At 35.8% G+C, this 25,146-nt stretch overlaps 1 protein-coding gene across 1 annotated transcript; it reads left to right on the plus strand.

Annotated features, from left to right (window-relative positions):
* Nucleotides 1-1,998: 1,998 nt before the first annotated feature.
* LOC127951049 (cytosolic phospholipase A2-like) lies at nt 1,999-24,598 on the plus strand. Its single transcript, XM_052548662.1, has 18 exons — nt 1,999-2,085; nt 2,336-2,426; nt 2,851-2,932; nt 3,021-3,169; nt 3,889-4,002; nt 4,129-4,166; nt 4,260-4,404; nt 4,514-4,650; nt 5,179-5,401; nt 6,500-6,614; nt 7,167-7,304; nt 10,499-10,588; nt 11,196-11,261; nt 12,501-12,740; nt 15,707-15,891; nt 18,842-19,031; nt 20,577-20,734; nt 20,828-24,598. The coding sequence occupies exons 2-18, from the start codon at nt 2,394-2,396 to the stop codon at nt 20,966-20,968; spliced, it is 2,244 nt and encodes a 747-aa protein (XP_052404622.1). The 5' UTR covers nt 1,999-2,085; nt 2,336-2,393; the 3' UTR covers nt 20,969-24,598.
* The last annotated feature ends 548 nt before the right edge of the window (nt 24,599-25,146 follow it).

Genomic DNA, 25,146 nt, shown 5'->3' on the forward strand with positions numbered 1-25,146 from the left:
ATAAAAGTATTAATTTTCTATAATTTATTTCCCAAAAAATAAAAATGATACTGATTCGCTTTTGAACAATATCGTATATAATGTTACAAAAGCTTCTTATTTCACATAAATGCGGATCTTTGGATCCTTCTATTCAACAAAGAACACTTAAAAAAATTTACTCATGTTTTAAATATTGATAATCATCAAATCAGTATATTAGAATGATTTCTGAAGGATGTGACACTGAAGACTGGAGTAATGATGCTGAAAATACAGCTGTACATCACAGGAATTAACATTTACATTTATGCATTTGGCAGACGCTTTAATAAATAAAAAAAAATAATAATAAAAATAAATAAATAAATACAAAAACTTGGTAGCACTTTATTTTACAGTCCTGTTCCTAATGTAAATACTATGTACTTATTATAGTAATTACAATAACTATGTAATAACTAGGTACAAATCCTGAACCTACCCCTAAACCTAACCCTACCCCATGTAGTTACCTTGTGTTACCAGAACTTTCTTAGATAAATACACTGTAAGTTCACTATAAGTACATGTTAGTACACTTATAGATTACAGAAATGTTATATTGTAATGTTATGTCTCTCTCTCTGTGTGTGTGTGTGTGTGTGTGTGTGTGTGTGTGTGTGTGCTCTTGTTTTTGTGACATATCAGGACAAAACTCTGTAGAATGACATGGGTATGACACAGGTATTACAAGGAGAGGGTGACTTATGAGGACATAACCCATGTCCCAATATTTAAAAACGCTTATAAATCATACAGAATTAGTTTTTTTTTTTTTTTTTTTGAGAAAGTACAAATGCACAAAGTTTAGGGTTGGTGTAGGGCCATAGAATATACAGTTTCTACAGTAAAAAAAAACATTACGCCCATGGGATGAACCCACTTTTCACAAAAACAAATGTGTGTGTGTGTGTGTGTGTGTGTCTGTTTTTGTCCCCCTCACCTCTGAAATGGTGGCTACGCCCTTTTATTCTTTTGTTCATCCTCAAGATATGAATTTTGAATTCTTGATGTCAATAATTCAGTTTTTACTAGTTAAAATGTTAATTCTTTATATCAGGAATTAGATTACTAGTAACAGCTGCTATTTTTGATATCTGCAGTTATATTACCACTAGTAACAATTAAAATTTTTGACATCAGGAATTACATTTCAACTAGTAAAAACTATAATTCTTGATAGCCATATGTAATTGTATTTTCACCAGAAGTCTCTATTGGCCACGGGCATTCCAGAGATTATGATAGCATTACTTTAACTCACGAGCGCCACCTTGTGTCAGAGAAGGTGTGGTTATTACATTCATTCACAATCTTACATGGTTTCAGGGTTTATTTTTATGCGTTTCAATTAAATCAGTCTGTCATAATCTTAAATGAAAACCTGGACACCTGCGTGCGATGACATTTCTCATTATTACATAAAATATGCTTACAAATATTAACATAGCGCTAAAATCATTCCCATCTGAGTCCAAGTGAAATTTGAATAGCTGGGGCGGAGGAAGAGTTTTGCGTCCGCCCTGAAATCGACTGATTTTAGCGAATCGATTCGTTTGAATGATTCATTTCAATGAACCTGTTCAGGAAACTCTTTCAACATTTGTTAATGATTCAACGATTTAACGTTTTCTTGTTTGTATAATTATATATTTTGTTCAATTGTGATATCATCCCTGATATTTTCTATGACGTTTATATATGAGTTGTATTTAGCGGACATTTGGTGCAGTCAGTCAAATTAAAACCTGCCAGCCCTGCATTTTGGCAGATAAACTGTCTCAGTAGTTTAAAGAAAACTGTGTCAGAATTTGCAATGTCTATAGTCAACCCTTCATCCACCTCATGTAGGTTTAGGGTTTTTTACTTATAAACTCTTAAGATTTACAAACGTTGTGCAACACCGGTTCGATTGAATCACTGCTATGAACAGTCTGAATCGAACGACTCGTTCGAATCGCACATCTTTAGTCCGCCCAGTAGCGCGATATGCGCACTCCTCTCGGCTTCCTGAAATGACTTTCTTGTCGAAGAGGGTCCAACATCACTGTACCACCAGCTATGGTAAGTTCTTGCATGTTTCATTTCCCAGTAAAGTCGTAAAACTTGTAGTGTCCACGCGTGTGAGACTTATAGACAAACAAATCCTGCTTTAACAGTTTCTATCATTCTGAACTGAGAGCGAAATGTTGGGTCTCAGAATTTTAAACTCTGCATGTCACTCGGGGAGGCGGTAACGTTATCATGTTTCAACTGCTTGTGCGTAGGCAATATTTTTTTTCTTCCTCTTTTTTTTTTTTGTCTGATTTCACAGATGTTTTCCAGACTGTCTTGAAATAAAGTGCCTTCCCGACCTCCACATTGCTGCCAGAATGTCCTCCATAGATCCCTATCAGTACATCATAGTAAGTCTCATCATTACGAAAACTCTTAGAAAATAATTTTAAGTTTAAAAAAATGTATATTATTATTATTATTAGGGTAAATGAATCCCTAGTGTTGAAATGATACTTGGATAGTTTTAATAAATATTTTTTAATTTTAAGATGTATTAATTTATTTGTTAATGATATCAATATGTATTTACATTTAGCCTCTATGTTAGAAATGGAAAAGTGTAAAGCTGCTGCTCTTTTGCAGTGGTTGGATTTATTTGAATGAAGACACCTGCTGAACTTATGACATTCGAGACATTTACTGCCTAGATATAATAACATTTTGGGAATAACCTATGTCTGTTTCCTTCTTCAGTAGTTAAATGAGCTTCCTTTATACATACATACGCATTATACGTTCTAAATCCTTGACTTTGTGGATCATTATGCGCAGGTTGAGCATCAGTACTCTCATAGATTGAACGTAAACGTTGTGAGAGCTGAAAATGTGACAAAAGGAGCATTTGGGGATTTATGTGAGTATATATTTATGCTGTCTTCTTGCTATTTAAATAAAGCCTTAAATGAGGATTGATAGTTAAGTGACTGTGTGTTTGTTCGCAGTGGACACCCCAGACCCTTACGTGGAACTGTCCATACCAACCACACCAGAGTCCAGAAAACGAACACGACACATAGATAACGACATTAACCCGAAGTGGAATGAAACATTTGAATTCATATTGGATCCCAATCAACCCAATGTTTTGGAGGTGAACAGTTTCTACTCTTATTACTTATAGAGTATTAGTACACTTGCCGGTAAAGGTATTTTCTGTATTTATCTTTTTCAAAACAGCGGTCATATCATATGCACAAATCAAGCAGAATCTGCTGGCAGATTTACTAGACTAACTTTTGCAGTGACTTTTAACCAGCTGGTGTCATGGTGATATTTATTGGATGTTTTGGAAGACAGAACCCTGTCAAGTTTTCACATGCGGCCCTTGAAGCTATAAAGTTCCCAAACACTTAATTTCAAACTAAACCCACACCAACGTTCAAAAATTTGGCATACACTAAATCGGCATATTAAAATGATTTCTGAAATATCATGTGACACTGAAGACTGGAGTAATGGCTGCTGAAAATTCAGCTTTGTCATCACTGGAATAAATTACATTTTTAATATATTAAAATACAAATATCTTAACTGTTTTAATAACATTTCACAGTATTACAGTAAATGCAGTCTATTAATATTGTAAATATTTCAATCTTACCAACCCCATCCTTTTGAATGGTAGTATGTATTTTATCACTTAAGAATGTTTAAACTTCTATTTATGAAATGTTTCCTTTAAACGTGTGCCTCTGCTGTTGTTGGTTTATATGGCATGGTTTATGAAGTATTATTAAATGTGAGTTTTGAAAGAATTAGAAAATACATCAGCACTTACTTTATAATGCATTTTGGATGCTCTTTATCTAGATGACACTGATGGATGCTAATTATGTCATGGACGAAACTCTGGGCACAGCTAAATATTCCCTCTCAAAGCTCAAAGTGGGTCAGACAGAGCATGTGAGCCTATCTATTGGCAAGGTAAAGGTTTTACTTTCTTTCTTTTCTTTTTTTTTATGGTTTACACCATGAACCTGCCATGATCTAAATTTGCAGCTACTGATTTTAATATATATTTTTTATTATTATTCTGTGTTTTTTTTCTAGACGACAAAAGTGTTCCTCGACTTGTTCTTAGAAGTGTGGTATGTATGAAGAAATGTTTATTTCTGTACATTTTGTAAATGATATGCATACAGGATTGAATGAGGGACTGAAAGTGAATCATTTTTGTGCAGTGCGTCCACAGACTTGCGCTTCAGCATGGCACTGTGTGATCAGGAGAAACTCTTCATGCGGACGCGCAAGGACAGAGTTATGCTCAGCATCAAGAAGCTTCTCAAAATGGAAAACCCACGCTCTCTTCCAGCCTCACCTAGAGAAGTAAAGTCAAAAACCAAAAAAAAAACAAAAAAAACTGCGCTATACTAAAAAAGAATGTTATCTCTAACGAGAGCGAAAAGGTTCTGATAGCAGCTCTATTTTTGCACAGGTTCCCAACATTGCTATTTTGGGATCTGGAGGTGGTTTTCGTGCAATGGTTGGTTTCTCTGGTGTGATGAAGGCTTTGTATGAATCTGGGGTGCTTGACTGTGCAGCATACGTGGCAGGACTTTCTGGATCAACATGGTTAGTAAAAGTTGAATGTTTAGTTTAAAAAAAAAAAAAACAGATCCAAAAACCCTATGGACTTCTACAATCTTAAACATTCCAGTAATGGTTCCAAAAGGGGCTTTTCACAGCATTGTCATAGAACCATTTTGGGTTCCTCTTAGGACCTTTCAGTAAACGGTTCTCAAAAGAACTTATTTTCTTAGAGTGAAGAACATTTTAGTAATCCGAAGCCTTTTTCCACTATAAAGGATCTTTTGTACAGTGGGAAGGTTCTGGGGATGTTCATGGAACCATAGATGCAGGGACCAGAAAATCCATAAATGTTTATGTGGGTCACTAATTAATCATCCGAAAAAACACCCTAGCAACCACAAAGCAATGCCCTAGAAACAATCCTGAATACCCTAGCAGCCACATAACAATGTGGTTAACACTATTCTGAACACCTCAACAACCCCATCAATCACCATTCACATCAAAAACTAAATAAAAAAAACGAAGTAAATAATCGTGTAAACCTCCATGTTGGTAATATTTCTGCAGGTATATGTCCATGCTGTACTCGCACCCTGAGTTTCCCGCCAAAGGCCCAGGAGATATTAATATGGAGCTGATGAACAGGGTCAGCAATAGCCCACTCAAACTGCTCCTGCCCCAAAACATCAACCGCTACGTTAAAGCGCTGTGGAAGAAGAAATCGGCCGGACAGCCTGTCACCTTCACTGACATCTTTGGGATGTTGATCGGAGAGACTCTTATTCCAGGGGTGAGATATACAGAAAAATTGCAATAACTGGATTATTGAGAGTTTTTACTGCAGTAAGCCATCAAGAGCAGCGCGAACTGCACTTGGCTTCACTGTACTCTATTTATACACTGTAATTTGTTCAAGTACAAAGACTCCTTTGTATGTTGTCTCTCTATTATGCATCCCAATGCAAATGGCCCCTTCTCTTGGGGAGGACGGTCAGGAAGATACTTCTCTATACAGGAAGGCAGTAGCTCCTGTATTTAGGAATGTGTAATTCCATTAAAATATAGTTTAAGAAAGAAAGAAATTAACACTTTTATTCAGCCTGGATGCATTCAACTGATCAAAAGTGAAATAATGTTACAAAAGGTTGCTATGTCAAATAAATGGTTTATTTTATAACATCAAAAAATCCTAAAAAAAAAAAAAAAAGTATGATGGTTTTCACACAAAAAAGCATTTAAAAAAATTATAAAAAAATACATCCTTGGTGAGCATAAAATACTTTTTACTCCTAATGACCCCAAACCTTTGAAATGTAGTGTATAAGAAAATGTGTGCACTTGATATTGTGCATTCATGTTGCTTATTTGTTCACTAGAGTAAGAATTGAATTATTTACTATTTAAATGTGACATTTTATCATTTAAATTACTTGGCAGTTATTCGTCAGAAATCTAGATGCAGCTTAGCAATAGTGAACCACTGAACGTGTGTCTGATATACATGATGACCAATTGATTTTAGGAAAAGATTTCTATTGCTTGATCATCATAAAAGTGTCAGATACTAACACAACTTTATATCGATACTAAAGCTATACATTAGCTTAGCGTGAGAAACAATTCTGTCTGCAGAGTGTTTAAAATTTCCTCTTTTCATGTTTAATGTAAAAAAGTAAGTCAGACAGGTTTGGAGTGACGTGAGGATGAGTAAAATATGAGGAGACTTTCATTTTTAGTTGCACTGTTCCTTTAATTAAACTACACTTTTAGCACCATCCTTTCAGAAAATGTTATGCCTTATTTGAATATCAGTTTTACGTGTATTGACACTGATGCTCTAAAGTAGAAAGTTTTACTATTACTTTGTGTGTGTGTGTGTTTTGCACAGAGAATGGACGCAAAACTGAGCTCCATGCAGGCGAAAATTAATGAAGGTCAGAGCCCACTTCCTCTCTTCACCTGTCTGCACGTCAAGCCTGACGTCTCTGAGCTCATGTTCGCAGGTAAGATGACAGTTCACATAAACAGTAAGACTGCTACATTATATTGTATTGTCTAGTATTGATCGTTGTACTGTATTTTAGAATTATTATTAAAACGAAATGAGAAAGACAGCAACTGTCCGTATTTGTACTAATTTGTATAATACACAGCCTCCGTGGACGCTGAACACTATCGATTTGTTTACATTTGCTTAATACTGTGGAAAACATGCAAATACTTGTTATAGGCCCTAATGATTGACCCACTGGGAATTCATTATGAACTTTCACAACTCCTCCCACAGGAGTAAAAACACTATTTTGAGACACTAGTCACTGTGTGGGTAGGTTGTTTTCTGTTGAATGGGATCAGAGATAGTAACTAAACAGATGACGGTTAAGTGGAAGTATTTGTCAGTTCGATGCAAGTCACTTACTGTACATTATGCTTTGTATTTGTGGCAACATGAGTCAGATAGTTCAGTAGTATTTTGGTAGTGCCGTGTAATATATAAAAATCCCTTTGTCATTTTTATTTAATAATATTGGGTTTGTTTCCTCTGTCTCCATCAGACTGGGTGGAGTTCACCCCGTATGAGATTGGCATGGCCAAATACGGCACCTTCATGTCTCCGGGGCTGTTTGGAAGCAAGTTCTTTATGGGCAGCGTTGTGAAACAATACGAGGAAAACCCCTTACATTTCCTTATGGGTAAGACTGGGACTGCTCTGAATTTAAACTGAACGCTTTGCTAAGAGACCCCACAATAAGCATATATGGTCACTGGATACTGACAGCAGTTACTCATGTAATGTGTGATTACTTATACTTCCCATCAGTATATATATATATCTATATCTATATATATATATATATATATATTTATATATACAGGTGCTTCTCAATAAATTAGAATGTCGAGGGAAAGTTAAGTTATTTCAGTGTTTCAACTTGGATTGTGAAACTCGTGTATTAAATAAATTAAATCCACACGGATTGAAGTAGTTTAAGTCTTTGGTTCTTTTAATTGTGATGATTTTGGCTCACATTTAACAAAAACCCACCAATTCACAATCTCAACAAATTAGAATATGATTACACGGCAATCAGCTTATCAATTAAAACACCTGCAAAGGTTTCCTGAGCCTTCAGAATGGTCTCTGACAATCATTGACACCCTTCACAAGGAGTGCTTAATGTGCTTCTCACATTAAGTCACAAACATTCATTGCCAATAAGTTGGCTGTTCACAGAGTGCTGTATCCAAGCATGTTAACAGAAAGTTGAGTGGAACGAAAAAGTGTGGAAGAAAAAGATGCACAACCAACCTAGAGAACCTCAGCCTTATGAGAATTGTCAAGCAAATTGGATTCAAGAATTTGAGTGAACTTCACAAGGATTGGACTGAGGCTGGAGTCAAGGCATCAAGAGCCACCACACACAGACGTGTCAAGGAATTTTGACTACGGTTTTTGTATTCCTCTTGTTTAACCACTCCTGAACCACAGACAACGTCAGAGGCGTCTTACCTGGGCTAAGGAGAAGAAGAACTGGACTGTTGCCCAGTTGTATAAATTCCTCTTTTCAGATGAGAGCAAGTTTTGTATTTCATTTGGAAACCAAGATCCTGGAGTCTGGAGGAAGGGTGGAGAAGCTCATAGCCAAAGTTGCCTGAAGTCCAGTGTTAAGTTTCCACAGTCTGTGATGATTTGGGCTGCAATGTCATCTGCTGGTGTTGGTCCATTATGTTTTTTAAAAACCAAAGTCACTGCACACGTTTACCAAGAAATTTTGGAGCACTTCATGTGTCCTTCTGCTGACCAGCTTTTTGAAGATGCTGATTTCATTTTCCAGGAGGATTTGGCACCTGACACACTGCCAAAAGCACCAAAAGTTGGTTAAATGACCATGGTGTTGGTGTGCTTGACTGGCAGCAAACTCACCAGACCTGAACTCCATAGAGAACAATTCACTAAAAATGAAATTATTTATTGGTTTTATCAATTATTCTAATTTGTTGAGATAGTGAATTGGTGGGTTTTTGTTAAATGTGAGCCAAAATCATCACAGTTAAAAGAACCAAAGACTTAGACTACTTCAGTCTGTGTGCATTGGATTTATTTAATACATGAGTTTAACCGTTTGAGTTGAATTACTGAAATAAATGAAATTTTCCTCAGCTTTCTAATTTACTGAGAATCACCTGTGGATATTGAAGAATTAAAGAAGGTTTGAAGAATTAGTTCCTGATCATTTACTCACCCCATGTCATTGAAGATGTTCATAGCTTTTGTTCTTTAGTCGAACAGAAATTAAGGTTATTGAGCATATTCAGCACATTATGCTATAGGCTGGACTTCAACGGGGACCAATGTGTTGAAGACCCAAATTGCAGTTTTAATTCAGCCTCAAAGGGCTCTACACAATCCCAGCTGAGCAATAAGAGTCTTTTCTTTTGAAACAATCTGTCATTTTCAAAAAAAAAGGTTATGTATATAATGTACATTGAAACTGCAATTTGAAAATACATTACAAGAATACTATAGAATACAGTGCAATGCAAGAAAAGTTATTTTAAATTGAATAAATATTCATAATACTGTTGTTTTTACAAATGAGGGCATAAAAATTACAAATAAATGCAGCCTTGTTCAGCATGAACTTTTTAAAGGTAGTGTACATAAATAATGATATATATATATATATATATATATATATATATATATATATATATATATATATATATATATATATATATCATTCATCCTTGCGTTTGTTTAGTGATAAACAGTGTTGAAAACTTTGATTTGATTGTGCTTCTCACATTAAGATTTTGAAGGACTTTACCAACAGCAGTTGCCGACAGCTTTTCAAAGCAAATATATGAATATTGAAATATAATAGTCAAAAGGCTAAAAAAAAACGAAGATACAATCATGCACTTCAGGCCTTATTCTAATGAGTAACTCTTTGTATAAATGCTACATACGCTGAATAAAGAACACTTCTCTTGCACAAACATCCGACATTTACATTTACATTTACATTAATTCATTTAGCAGACGATTTTATCCAAAGCGACTTACAGATGAAGACAGTGGAAGCAATCAAAAACAACAAAAAGAGCAATGATATATAAGTGCTATAACAAGTCTCAGTTAGGTTAACACAGTACACGTAGCATGGGATTTTAACTAATATAATAAATAAAAAGAAAACAGATAGAATAAAAAAAAAATAAAAGAATAGAGCAAGCTTGTTAGAGGTCTTTTCACATACACACACACATACATGTACAATTGCATAATAAATGAAAATAAAATAGAATACAAAAAGATTAGAAAGGTAGTTAGATTTTTTAAACAATAGAATTATAATAGTGAGTGTTAAAGTTAGAGGGTCAAATAAAGATGGAAGAAATGTGTTTTAAGCCGATTCTTGAAGATGGCTAAGGACTCAGCTGCTCGGATTGAGGAGGGAACATTTAATTTAAAAGTCCGTAAAAGTGACTTTGTGCTTCTTTGGGATGGCACAATCAAGCGACGTTCACTTGCAGAACGCAAGTTTCTAGAAAGCACATAAGTCTGAAGTAACGAATTTAGGTAAATGGGTGCAGAGCCAGTGGTAGTTTTGTAGGCAAACATCAATGCCTTGAATTTTATGCGAGCAGCTATTGGAAGCCAGTGCAAATTGATAAACAGAGGTGTGACATGTATTCTTTTTGGCTCATTAAAAATTAATCTTGCTGCCGCGTTCTCACGCTTTTAAGAACATTTTCTCAGTTAAACAAAAGTCAGAGTATGAGCTCTACATCTTTATTATCCTTCATAATTTTGTTTACTAGCATATCAGTTTCAAGTATTGTTTGCTATTAAGCAATTTTAATGTAAGTGCATGTGCTGCAGGTGTATGGGGCAGTGCTTTCTCCATCCTCTTTAACCGGGTTCTGGGGGTGAAGGAGACAACCAGCAGAAGCACAATGGAGGAGGAGCTGGGTGAGTAAGATTCTGAGTTAGCTATCAGAGGCAAAGAACTTGACGGAAGAGACTAATTGCTCCACATTTCAAAAGAACCCAAATCTAGGCCAAGTTAGATTGTTATCATATTGTCAGTTTGTATCCTTGTTACATTCTGAAATGTGCCATTACTAGCTGTTCTAGTACTAACATTTATAGTTGTCACACATCACTGCATGAGTGATAAGTGATACGATTTACACACTGTCACACTGATCTACACACATTTCATGTGTGACCTCAGTCAACCCCCCATTGACATTCAGAGTTCAAGGAAAGCATAATTTAACACATTTAACAGTACAGCTGCATAAGTAATAGTTCAGAACATTCATGTTCCACCATATATAAGTTTTGATTAAATATTATTTTGTGGGTTTTTTTTCCAGACTGGGGAGTTTATTTTCATCCCTGTTCTTATTAGTGTAGTAAAGAATCAGGGGACCACAATGAGAAAACTTAATGCTCTTCTAAATACATTTTTGCATGTTTTTCACCACACGGTGAAATTAGAGACAATGAAAAGGAAGGGATCGTCTCTTATCATAGGTACAATCTAAAACTGTTTGCATCTTCTGTTTTTCAGAGCAAATTAAACTCGAGCATATTGTGGGTGATGATTCAGCAGATAATGAAGAGGAAACTCAAAGGGGTGAGAAAGCCCTGTCTGAGCGTTTATCTCTCTTTCACTTTCTCTCTTTCACACACAAGTGCACACACTCAACTCAGTTCAGGGCTCAACAGTAACTATGACCTTCTGGTTTGGGGTCAGTGTGTGAGAATATCAGATCAGTTGACTCTCACACACACTGCACTGCGACACAACATTACACTTTTCTTCATGTACATGTTTTTATACCCTAGATGTTTACACGTTTGGTTTTACGTGGTATGCTGAACATTGTTATTTTAATTTTGTTTTATTAATTTATTCATTTGCTATTAACAGGGTAACATTATATGTTTCATTCATTCATTCATTCTTTTAAATTTCTACCAAGGTAACATTATCTAACTGTTTTGTCTATTTATTTATGTATTTGTTTGTTTGTTAGCTTTAATTGTTATCAAGGTATACATATATCTGTGTTATGTTTTACACAATATGCCAACAGTTTCCAGTAAAATTGCATGTATTATGAAATTTACTTAATAGCTACATAATTTCCAGGTATTATTGCAAATTAAAAATCTAATAAATGTATTGTGGTAAAAAAAAATTATATATATATATATATATATATATATATACAATAAAGCTAAATACATGCAAGGATACCCAAGTGAAAAAATAATATACATTTGAAATGCATTTATTTCATGCTAAGTGTACAAATACATATAGATATTTATGCAAAATACCCTGCAGTTGTACTTTTGGTATACTAGACTGGTACACTTAAAGTCTGCTGAATTGAAACAACTAATTTTGTACAACAACTTTAATTGTGTGGAAGTAGTGCTGAAGTCCAACTGAAAATATACCGAAGTTTATTTGATTCTAATAAAGTGGAGCTATTGCAAGTATACTTTAGGTACACTTTAATATATTGCATTTAAAGACCGATATTATAAAATTATAAAATTTTGGGTTTAATATTAAGACATGTTCATTGTGCGTAAGTAGTACTCCAAATAAAGTTTAATTATATTATTTTATCAGTAAATCTCAAGTGATATGTCAACTGTTTTAAGTATGAAATAAATGTTTATATATATATATATTTATATATTATTATTTTTTTTTACCAATGTATCTTTGTGATACATAGATATCACTGAAAATTAATTTTTAATTCATTTTTGTGGTTGTTGTAGTGATAATATTAGCAGAGTAGGTAAAATCTGAGGAAAATGAATCATTGTTTGTCTCTGTCTCTCTTTCATCCAGGAGGCACCGAGAACGCAGAGGCAGAAGATGAGCGGCAGCGTCATGCCCAGGCTAGCTGGGTTCAGCGCATGTTGACCTCCATAATGGGGGACACCACCTTGTTCACCACACGTGAGGGCCGTGCTGGCAAGGTGCACAATTTCATGCTGGGACTCATCCTAAACTGTTCCGTGCCCTTCTCTCCCTTCGGCGGCCTCATGCACCAGACCTCAGTGGATGAGGAGGTTGATGCTGTTACAGGTACAAGTTAGTCATATAGCTGCCACTTTTATGCAAATGTAGATACATTTTGATGTGAAGGACCCCCAAATATTATAAACCCCTTGCAAGGACCCCTTCCTTAAAAAGTTAATTAATTAGAAAAGCTATATATTTAATATTTATACAGACTTCATAATGTACTACTGTATATGAGGAAAACTCTATTATAAAAGACAGCTTTATGTTAATTTACTTTTACTTTTTTATCTAGATTATTGAATATTATTAAATTTAATCATTTTCATATTATATTTCAAAAAAATCTACTAATCTTGATTTAAATTTTTAGTCAAAATTATTATTATTATTTTTAGGTAAGTTTAGATATTGTTCAATTATATTTTACACACACCCCTTAGTACCTACTTTGGGTCTTCACACCCCATTTTAAAGACCCCTCACTCATAGTTGAACCAAACTAAAGACGCCTTAATCAAGGGCACAATAGTGAGAATTCAAGGATCACCCTTCAGACAACTTTTTTGTCCAGAATTTTACTCTGCTTAACCTGGTCGTGTCAGGTATGCATTTAAAAAAATGGGTGTGACAAACTGTAGGTGGAACAAAAGGCTGAAATCTGGTCAGGTGCCAGGAGACTTGATGATAGGCTTTCAAACATTTCTGGTGTCTGACTGGGAAGGAAGTCAGTTAGTCAACTATCAAAACTTCTCACATCTAAGAAATACCAACACACCCAGTGAGGATGAACTTTCTCCCAGGGATTTAAAATGCAGAAACATCACACAGGAAGCATCTTTGACACAGTCATGTCACTACAAAATCATGTTAAAGAGACTTTGTTTCTTCAGTAGAACACAAACCAAGATTTTCAGCTCCAACCGTTGCTGTCTATCAGTTATCTAATTTAAGTGGATGGGAATCAAGGCTAAAACATACAAAAAAGCAAAAAGAAAACAGACAAACAAAACCAAATTAAACCCTGCAGCTTGTGACGATATATTGATGTGTAAAGACACAAAACGATCTGTGCAAGAAACTGAACAGTATTTGTATAAATCCTTACCTTTGATTCACACAATGTCAGAACTGTTAGAACTCTCCTGAGCACGTCCTCCTATCACAGCAGCAGGCACATGAGACATCTGCTTCTTCTGTTTCTTCTTGCTTTACAGTGGATTGCAGACTTATAAGTACATTACCATCACCTAAATCTCAAGCGGACCATTGACACTCTTGGCCCCATCATACACCCGTCGCAATGTGACGCAAGGTGCAGCGCAAGTGTGTTTGCTAGTTTCAGTCAGGCGCTGTTCGCATTTTCCCGTCCAGCGCTACGTCGTTTAATTAGCAAACGCATTTGGGCCCATTTGTGCACCCATGGACCTACTGGTCTGAAAAAGAGGTGTGTTCAGGCGCATTGCTATTTTAAGGAGCTGAAAATAGACTGCGACATAGACCAACTCAAACCTGGTCTAAAGTCAAAGGTGCAATATTTTTTGTTATTTAAAGAGCGGGCTGGTAGAAAATGCGCCTCTATGCGGGTCCACAGTGTGTGTTGACTTTGCTCATTACACACAAGGATGCGCATCACACAAACATGCCAAATATTAAAAACAAAATAATTACAGTATAAAAGAATATTATTGTGTAGGCAACATGAATATAAAAATGTAATGATGGAAAGTCATTGTGTGTATCAGAATTAGGCTACCTATTTGCAATTCAGCCTATTACTACTTATAATGATGAATGAAATTGGTGAATTAATTGAACAATCATGCCAATACACACACACACACCTGCTATATATATATGTATATTAACTGACTCATCGTGTGGAGCTTTGGTGAGCTTTAACTTCGCACATGAGCAGATCGGTTTCTTCGCTTGAGAAGCGTTCAGCTTTTCCGGCAACAAATTCTGCCATGTAAATAGCGATCCACCATTGCGTGAGTGCATCTCGCTCTTAAAGGGAAGGGGAGATGACACTCTGATTGGTGTATTAAATGTTACGCCCATTACTCATTAAGAAAATAGGGACAACCCATTTCAAAAATGCGCCCCGGCGCACGGACCGTTTTTCCATCGTTAAAATAGCAAAAGCGGATTTGGACACATCCTGAGTGCACCTGTGCCATGTGCTTAACATTTTGCATTTCGATCCTTTAAATAGGGCCCTCTATCTACAATCTACAATGAGAGATAGGTTGCAGTAATGCACTTATAAATCTGACTTATAAGTCTGCGGTCCACCATAAAGCAAGAAGAAGAAGACGCCTCATGGGCCTACTGCTGAGAACGTGCATAAGTGGATGTGCTCAGGAGAGTTCTAACAGTTCAGACATTGCGTGAATCAAAGGTAAAAATGTATACAAATACTGTTCAGTTTCTTGCACAGACTGATCGTTTTGTGTCTTTACACACTCAATGTATTGTCACGAGCAGCAGGGTTTAAATTGGTTTTGTGTGTTTTTTTGTTTTTTTTTAATGTTTTAGCCATAATTCCCATCCACTTACATTATAAGAGTGACAGACTGCAACGTTTGGAGCTAAAAATCATGGTTTGTGCTATACTGAAGAAACAAAGTCACCTACATCTTGAATGCCTTGGGGATAAGCAGATAACATATAATTTATATTTTTGGGTGAACTATCCTTTTAAATGAGATTGGTTTACATTTCTGCACTTTCTTAAGTTTATGTGTCATTCTTTTAATCTCACTGATGATAAAGGCAAAGTCTCATTTATAATTACTGTTAGTAATAGCACTGCGTGTCTCTTTGACTCAGCAGCAGTCTACTTCCTGTTGATACTTGGGTGTTGGAAAAAAGATAAGTGCTTGTAATGTTGAATAAATTATGACATTGTTGCATAAAATTGTCATTACTCACAAGCAGCTAGATGAATTTAATTGCAGACTGCAGTTTCTTTATAGGTCATCGACAAACAACAGTGATAACATTGGAATTAAATTTTCCTGCAGATCCTGACGAGTTTGAGCGAATCTATGAGCCCCTAGATGTGAAGAGTAAGAAAATCCACATAGTGGACAGTGGTCTTACCTTTAACCTGCCCTATCCTCTCATTCTGCGGCCACAGAGAGGAGTTGACCTCGTCATTTCCTTTGACTTCTCAGCCAGGCCCAGTGACTCCAGCCCGCCATTCAAAGTAAGTGAAGCTTATGCATGACACATGCATATTAAAGGGATAGTTCACCCAAATAAGAAAATTCTGTCATTCATTACTCACCCTTACGTCTTTCCAAACCCGTGCAACCTTCTTTCTTTGGTCTTTGGCACACAATAGGGCTGCACAATATTGGGAAAAAATGACATTGCGATATTTTATTTTTCTGCAATATATATTGCGATATGAAATCTAATCTAAATTTTTTTTACAAGCAAAAATGGGGTGAGCACACATACATTCTCGTTTTTAATGATTCTCTCTTGCACGCGCGCTCTCTCTCTTGTTTTCTCTCTCTGGCGCGCTCTCTCTCGCGCTCGAAGGACCGGGGAGCAACTGGCTCGTACAGTTAATGATTAACGGATCAACTACGACAGCCTACATTGCACATCCTGCGATGTGACTATCGTGGATTCGTACATCGCGATATCAATGCTTAAATGACACATCGTGCAGCCCTAGAACACAAATAAAGATATTTTTCATGAAATCTGAGAGCTTTCTGACTCTGCATAGACAGCATGGGAACTACCATTTCAAGGCCAAGGAAGGCAGTAAGGACATCGTTAAAGTAGTCAATGTGTCATCAGCATTCAACCTTAATTTTATAAAGCTATGACAATGCTTTTTGTGTGCAAAGAAAACAAAAATAATGAATTTATTCAACAATATATTCTCTTTCTCTTCTTAGTACTTTTTAACTGTACTAAAAAAAAAATACTATAATATATTTGTAGATATTTAGGACACATGCTAAGTTCTCTGAACACAATGCTACAGCTAATTATTCTACTTTGAAATTTGCATTCCATGTCGGAACATGTGTTTGTGTTTTGTTTTACTCAGTAGTATTTCGACACCCTGTGGCCAGGTGGTCACCGAAACCAGCAAATAAACTGGGTCTTACAGATTCTACCCAACCTAATCTAAAAAGCTCTATGACCAGTTTAAAGCTTGCAGAGATGTATAGTAACGAAGTAGAACTACTTCACTACTGTACTTAAGTACTAAAAGGCGGTATCTGTACTTTACTAGAGTATTATTTTTTTCTCCTACTTCCACTTTTACTTCGGTACATATTTTCGCTGAGTTTAATACTTTTACTCCGATATTTTTTTTATGTGCTGCATCGTTACTCGTTACAATTATAATAATGTTACGAATCATTCCATTACACCACTGCCAGAACTGTAGATGGCAGGTTTGATGAAGCTGGCACATCATTGAGCGAATCAAGCGAGACTGCGCGTGCTGACTGAACTGCTGTGAAGAGAGAGATGAACACCGAGCCGAGCCAGATAATGACTCGTTCACGAGTCAAGAACCGGTTGCATCATTTTTCGGATGACCAGTAACGTTAGTTCTTTCTGACAGTTCGATTCAATAAACCAGTTGAAGAAAACCGTTCACCGATTCTTTTGCGCTCGATGCAATGGCGTCATTGGCGTTGACTGCACATGGGCTCATAACATTAACACATAATCAGTTCAGAATCAATCACCAAAAGAATCAGTTCGGTTCCAGACGCTCTGTGTGTCGGTTTGCTTCACGCTAAATCACACATGCGCAGTATCATCAGCTCCTCGGTTCACGATTCGGACGGGTCTGACAGAAACGGTTCTTGACTCGTGAACGAGTCATTATCTGGCTCGGCTCGGTGTTCATCTTCAGTTCTCTCTTCACAGCAGTTCAGTCAGTGTACTGTTTGAGTCAATGAATTACTCCGGGATATTGGTTTGTTTTAACTCAGAGGGAGTGTCAGACACATTAAACAAGTTAACATCTTAATTCATCTGTGGATTAATGCGTATTGGAGACGCGAACTGTTTAAAACGATTCCGTTCGATTTGGTGAACTGTTTCAAAAAGATCCGGTTACATCGAATGATTCGTTCGCGAACCAGATATCACAAACTGCTTTGTTTTTAACTGTCTTACTGTACTGTACAAGTACAACAGACACTTAAGAGAAGACAATGCTGAATAAAGTCATAGTTTTTGCTATTTTTGGACCAAAATGTATTTTCGATGCTTCAAAAAATTCTAAATTACCCTCTAATGTCTTATGGGTTTGAAACAACATGAGGGTAAGTTATTAATGACATCATTTTGCAAATTGGGCTAACTAACCCTAGTAACCGTTTTTTGTTTACAAGAAGTTACAGTTAAAGGAATTGTGATTGTCCGTTAGGTTAATCATTTGAAATAGTAAAAACAATATGTTCAAACTTTTGACTATTTTCTTTAATAGCTACATAACACAATACTTCTACTTTTACTTTCAGTACTTGAGTAGTACATTTTAAAATAGACTACTTGCAATACTTAAGTACAAAAAATGTTGAATACTTTAGTACTTCTACTTAAGTGTGGTGCTTAAAGAGCACTTTTACTTCTACTCAAGTCACTTTTTTGATAGAGCACTTGTACTTTTACTCAAGTATGGTTCTCTAGTACTTTATACATCTCTGAAAGCTTGTCATGTTCCATTGTTATTTGTGTTCATTCCTGTTGCGTGTCCTCAATCTGGCAACCCGTGTGAGCTTCAAGTCTAGTAGAAGGGGAGTGGGAGAAACAACTCTCTCCAGTATTTTGAATTTGGACTGCATTACCCATTTCAAACACTAACTAGTGTCAATATTACACACAATGCAATTTGATGTTACAGTAAAAGTATAGTAAAAGTATATTTCACTGTTTTCACAGTTTCTGTCTTTAAGCTCAGTTCCTTTGAGCATAGCAGAATGAGTCTTAGTTATATAAACTGCATATAGAATAACTGTGGTGGTAAAGCTGAATTTTCACCAGCCATTACTCCAGTCTTCAATGTCATTGATGAAAAGAAAGTTCAAAACAACTGCATTTATTTGTAATAGAAATATTTTGTAATATTATAAATGTCATCAACTTGTGTCCTTGTTTGTCTGTTTTAGGAGCTACTGTTGGCTGAAAAATGGGCCCGTATGAATAAGCTGCCATTCCCTAAGATCGATTCGAAAGTATTTGACAGAGAGGGCCTGAAAGAGTGCTATGTGTTCAAACCTAACAAGGGGGACAAGAGCTGCCCCACCATCATTCATTTTGTCTTGGCCAACATTGACTTTCGGAACTTTAAAGCCCCAGGTGAGAGCATGTAATAGCAAAGACTATAGAATACCCAAGACGTGCCACTCATATAGTTTTGAATGGGGAAAAGTGCAATGGTCAATATGGACGCTCAATGGCAGGAAGCCCCGCCTTCTGAATGAAAGAGCCAATCGCTAATCTGCGAGAGAGTCATCGCGTCACTGCAGCTACTGTTAGAAGCGTCCTGGTTGCTATAGAAACAGTCAGCACTTCGAGCGCTTAGGACTGTGCATGCGCTCTGACTGATCGAGATCGAGAAAAGCTTTTTAGAACACTATTTGAGCAAAAGTAACAACATTTATGACACAGTTGTTAGATTTCTTTGGCGATTTCAAATATGAAATTTAATCCTAAACTTAGTGAACAGTTTTGGAGAATTTGATGCTTTCCCCATTCAAAGAGATAGGAGCTGCACTTGAATGCCCGAGAACTGTTTCAAAGATGGCCACCGAGTGACATGACTTTTCTTAAAGAGACTTTGCTAATAGTAAAAGTTCCCAGCTCATTTAATGACTCAATTAGTAAGTGAGTCATTCTAGCCTGTACTGTGACGTAGTGAGCTGTCTGACTGATTCAGTCTGTGATTCACACTCCATGGTTCCGACTGGATGTTCAGTTCAATCTGATTCACCAACTGGGTCCACTGATTCATAAAAAAAGGACATTGTACTGCATGTTTGTATATTTGGATGTTTCGTGTACAGTCAACAAGAAAAACAATATAAAGTCGTGTCAATACATTTGTCATTATTTGTTAACACAACTTAATATAAGTATGTACTGTAAGTACACTACCATTCAATAGTTTAGGGTTAACAATTATTTTTTTTAGAAATAAATACTTCACATTTGGAATATTACAGAAGATCTAAATTCAAATAAATGCAGTTTATAAAAAAAAAAAAAAAAAAAAAAAATTAAAGCATCAGTTTCCATCAAAACATCAAGCAGCACAAATGCTTTCAAAATTGTAGTTTTTATGGATATTTTGAAATAGTTTTTGTTTTGTGTTTTTGTCATTTTTATAAGATTTTAATTTGTATTACATTTTATTTTAAATACATTTAAACTATTTTAGTACATCAAGTTACACTAAATTAAAATGTATGCTTCGACAGCTAGTTGAAATAAAATGCTTAATTTATAGCATTAATATAATGTTTTTATGTTAGCTTCAATGTTTTTATGGTTTTAGTTATATAGCTATAACTAGTCATAAAGCTATAATAACCCTGAATAGAAAACAGTTATTACTGTTTTGCTGTATTTTGGATCAAATTAAAGCAGCCTTGGTGAGCATAAAAATATAAGAAAATATTACAAACCCCAAACAATCTTTTGATTTGTACTGTATACAGAGTGATCGACAATGAATTGCAGGGATTCAAACTGTAATTTAAACCTGTAAATAATGTTTTAAGATTATTGAAGAAACTTTAGGTCAAGTGAATCAGATTCTGTGCTATTTTTAGGTCACTAATAAATTGTTAGTGACATGTGAACTTCTTTTTTTTTATTATTCTCATTTGTGTTTTCTTGAAGGAGTTCCCAGAGAGACAGACAAGGAAATAGAGTTTGCCGACTTTGACATATTTGACGATCCAGACTCCCCCTTCTCTACTTTCAACTTCCAGTATTCCAACCAGGCCTTCAAGAGGCTTCATGACCTCATGGAGTTCAACACGCTCAACAACATTGAGGTCAGTTCTTCTCCTTCAAACTCTGTCCGATTCAGTCACCTTCACAGCAGTTCTTGCAGTTCCTTCCAACATGCCTCTGTTTCGTTTTCACAGGTTATAAAAGAAGCAATTAAAGACAGCATTCTACAGAGACGAGAGAACCCCTCACGCTGCTCGGTTTCCTTATCTCTCAATGAGATTGAAAACAAGAAGTTCCTGAAACGAGATACCAGCAATGCAAAGCGGCACACCTAACAGATAGCTGCAAAAAGCTATGCAAAAGCCTTGACGTCTGAGAATTCATTGGTCCACTGGTGCTGGTTCTCATTCAGCCATTTCATGAGAATCACTTAGCAGATTCATCAGATAAGACTGGATTGACCTTATTACAGGGTCATTTGTATGCTGCATTCCAGACAACTTTGAATTCTCCCACCTCCTACTTAAAGATAATCACTTGAAAGGGGCTTTTTTGGTCAGACTCCCAATTATTACCAACCAAGGCTATCAAAAATTAAAACCACATTTATCATTGATTCTAAAATAACACTGTTACAAATCCCAACTCCAATAAGAAGCACAATTTGAAATATTAAGCACAAATAAAAGGGCATTCTGTTGGTTATTTTGAAGTAGAGGTGGACAATTCTAAAAATCCAGGTTGTCTGGAACGCACCATGAGTGGAACACTCGGTAATGGTGGGAAATTGAAAATTTCAGTTCAAGTCTTCCCTCCAAAGACTTAATCTAGAATGCAGCCACAGGAACACCCAATCTACATGCATTTTTGTGTTTTCTGCACTGATTTTGGGGGAACTTCTATGGAATAGATTTGAATATGTGACCCTGGACCACAAAACCAGTCACAAGAAGCACAAGTATATTTGTAGCAATAGCCAACATCAAAATTATTATTTTTTTCTTTTATGCCAAAAATCACTAGGATATTAAGTAAAGATTAGTAATATTAGTTTTGTTTTTTTTATTAGTAATATGCCTTGCTAAGGACTAACTCCGGTGTGGGGTATGCTTTTTCAGTGTTCATTGGATGTATAGAGTCCCTGCACACCAATAGATCGGTGATTACTTCAATCCCAAAAAAAACCCCGTCCTTTTGAGAACAATGATTTCAGACCTGTAGCACTAACTTCAATTGTAATGAAATGCTTTGAGAAATACATTGTGTCTATATTGAAAAGTGAAGTATCCTCAAAACTAGATCCATGGCAGTTTGCTTATAAACAGGGCAGGAGTGCAGAAGATGCTGTAGGGAGTATTATCCATTTAGTTTCTAAACATCTGGAGGACTCATAGGCATATGATATCTTTATTTTTATTGATTTAGCTCAGCTTTTAACACTGTGCAAGCGTATTTATTTTTGGAGAAACTGAAACATGTAGATGTAAATCCTTATATCATAAGATGTTTTTTTGTTTTGTTTTTTACTGGTAGAACCCAACAGGTTAAAGTCAATAAGATGATTTCTGACTTACAATACATTAGTACAGGAGTACCTCAAGGGTGTGTGAGTTCCCCTGTTTTCTTTACATTATACACAGATGGCTGTGTGAGCAAAAATACTTAATAATCAAATTTTGAATTTTTTTGAAGACACCGCTATCTTTAACGTATTGTATAAAGATCAAGACATTTTGTCTTACCACTCTGAAATCAGTCCGTTTATAGAGAAGTGTGATGCCCACCACCTAATTGTGAATGTGAAAAATAATGAGCAGATTATATTCGATCCGAAGTCAATTGGGGACCATTGCCCTGTATATATTCACGATGTTCCAATCACACAGGTGTCCTCATATAAATACCCCAGTGTTCATCTTGATTGTTTTCTTACATGGCATGTTCACGTTGACAGTTTGTGCACTAGGCTTCAACAAAGGATGTCTTTTTTGAGAAGGCTCAGACTTTATGGTGTCAGTAGCAGGATTATGATGTTGTTTTATCAAGTTGAACTAGAGTATGTGATCAGATATGGAATGCATCTTTGGTACAGTAATTTGACAGTAGAGTTGAAATCTAGGCTAGATATTCTTCAGACAACCATGAAAATCATGGGCAGAATAGACCCTCTTTATCTCCAGACTATGCTGAGGGAGGCAGATAAGATTTTGCATGGTACAACACACATCTTGAACTGTGAGTCTGTAATGCTGCCATCAGGTAGGAGATTAAGGATTCCAAGATGTAGATTAAATTGGTTCAAGAACTTGTTTATTCTTTCTACAATTAAAGTGCCCCTATAATGAAAGGTTCATATTTTGGTTTTGGGAGTCCCCAACAACAGGTTGACATGCATTCAAGGTCACACTGCATGACAGGTCATTTTCGAAAATCCATAATAAGGGGACTTTAAGATATTAAATAACATTATGTGAGTTTATGTATTTATGGGTTATTTATTATTTTTTTCCCACTTTTCTTACTGTTATGTGTTATGTGATGTGGTGGTTGTATTTTTTAACCCTAAGACAAATTTCCCTCAGCGACAATAAAGTATACCTTAACCATTTGGAAAATTTTAAAGGCGATTTTCTCAATATTTTTATTTTTATTTTTTATTTTTTTGCAGCCTCAGATTCCAGCTTTCAGATGATTCATAAATCTCGATTTCAAAAAGTTGTCCCTTATGACTGGTTTTGTGGTCCAGGGTCACATACGGTAAAAATGTGTTGCGTATGGTGAAATGATCTGAGAAAACTGCACTCTTATTAGTCACTAAAAACATGATCAAATTAGCCAAAATAGTTCATAAACAAATGCAATGGGCAGGTGGCGTTCAGAACTTTACAACATTCAACATCAGGACCATTCAGAACATTCTCAACTTCATTTCAAAACGGTTCTTGAATCTGCATGTTAAAGTGTTTATGAATCTGCCTGTTCACTTCTCTACGGGTTCCGAGGAGTCAAGTACAGGCAGCTTTCTTTTCACTTGACCTTTAAGCAGTAAATACTGTTCTAAGAGTAATTTACGGTTTCAGTGTGGTGGCTTGAGCCTCAGGACATGCTGTTCCTCATGTGCTTCTGCCAGTGTTTGTTCTCCATTCAGTTCTACTGTGACGCACCTATGACCAGTAGATGGTCGATGGTTAGCCTTGTCTTCAGGACAGGATTCATCTCATATTTTAGGGAATGATTCATTGCTTAAGAACTAGATTCAGCTGCATCTATTTATTCTTCTTACAAATGTGGTCTCCTGCCCAAGGGGTGAAAGGCAGAAGGTAAAATGCCCTCTTACACCTCTCACGCAGAACTCCACATCATTGTGAGGCATCAGGAACAATGACATGATGAGACATGTTGTGAAAATCTCATTTCCTGTTTGTATCAGATATATCTGTGGCACATACAGTTGTAACTTCACACATAATCATTCCTCTGGTTTACATACTTTATGATGAAATTGTATACAAGGTTATTTATTTGTATGCTTATTGCGTATCTGTTGTGATTTCAAATGCATTTTACGATTTGGACATCTCAGAATCAAACATTTGAAGTAAATGTCAATGAGAAAAAAGTCCGTAAAGCGGAACAGTTGAGCTCATTCATAAAACTGAACTGAGGTTAGGATAAAGGTGGCAGGTAGATACTGGATAGACAGGTTGTGTGGTAAAAACAAATAGAGCTGAGCCTTAGAGTGCACTTTAGGTCCACAATAAATGTTATTATTACACATTCATTGCTGTTTGTGGTCTGTACAGTTAGAATTTTATGTAATCATTATGTTAAGAACAATGTAGAGTCTTTAACCTACTGTAATTTTGTATGATTCATGTATACACAATAGAGTTAGCTGTCATGTAATGTTACTAGCCTGTGTAGTGTTATGCATAAACATAATAAAAGCAAATTAATCTTGATAATTTGCCTGAGGACTTTTTACTTTAAAAAAAACTGAGTCACGATCAGATTACTGACAGTATTACAAAAAATAACAAATAAAAAAACGCGTGGAAATAACTGATTTGACTTAACAGGATTTTGCAAAAGGACACCTCAATTGAGGAAATGTGTAGTTAATGGGAAAAACTGTAGTTGGAATTTCCTGTAAGTAGTGAACTCACTATTCAATGATACAGAGCTTCATAATGGGAAAGTATAGCTGTTACTACTACTGCTACTAAATTATCTCTAATAACAGAAATTATGTTTAAATATTTTGTACAATTACATTTATTGTGCCTTATCATCTTGTATCTTACACAGGGCTTCCTGCACAGGTTTTTGTACATATATACACTTCATATTTCATAAAAGGGCTATTATCAATCACAATAACACCGATCTCATCAGAGACAAGTGTCCTTCCTGGTCTTCTTCCAACACTTTTCCTTTAGTTTAAACACTTCACCTGTAATTATTAATCATAATCCATAAAAACCGCATTCATACAAAAAAATAATACTTCTGA

This window comes from Carassius gibelio, chromosome B2, assembly GCF_023724105.1.
Source record: "Carassius gibelio isolate Cgi1373 ecotype wild population from Czech Republic chromosome B2, carGib1.2-hapl.c, whole genome shotgun sequence".
Taxonomy (NCBI): Eukaryota; Metazoa; Chordata; class Actinopteri; order Cypriniformes; family Cyprinidae; genus Carassius; species Carassius gibelio.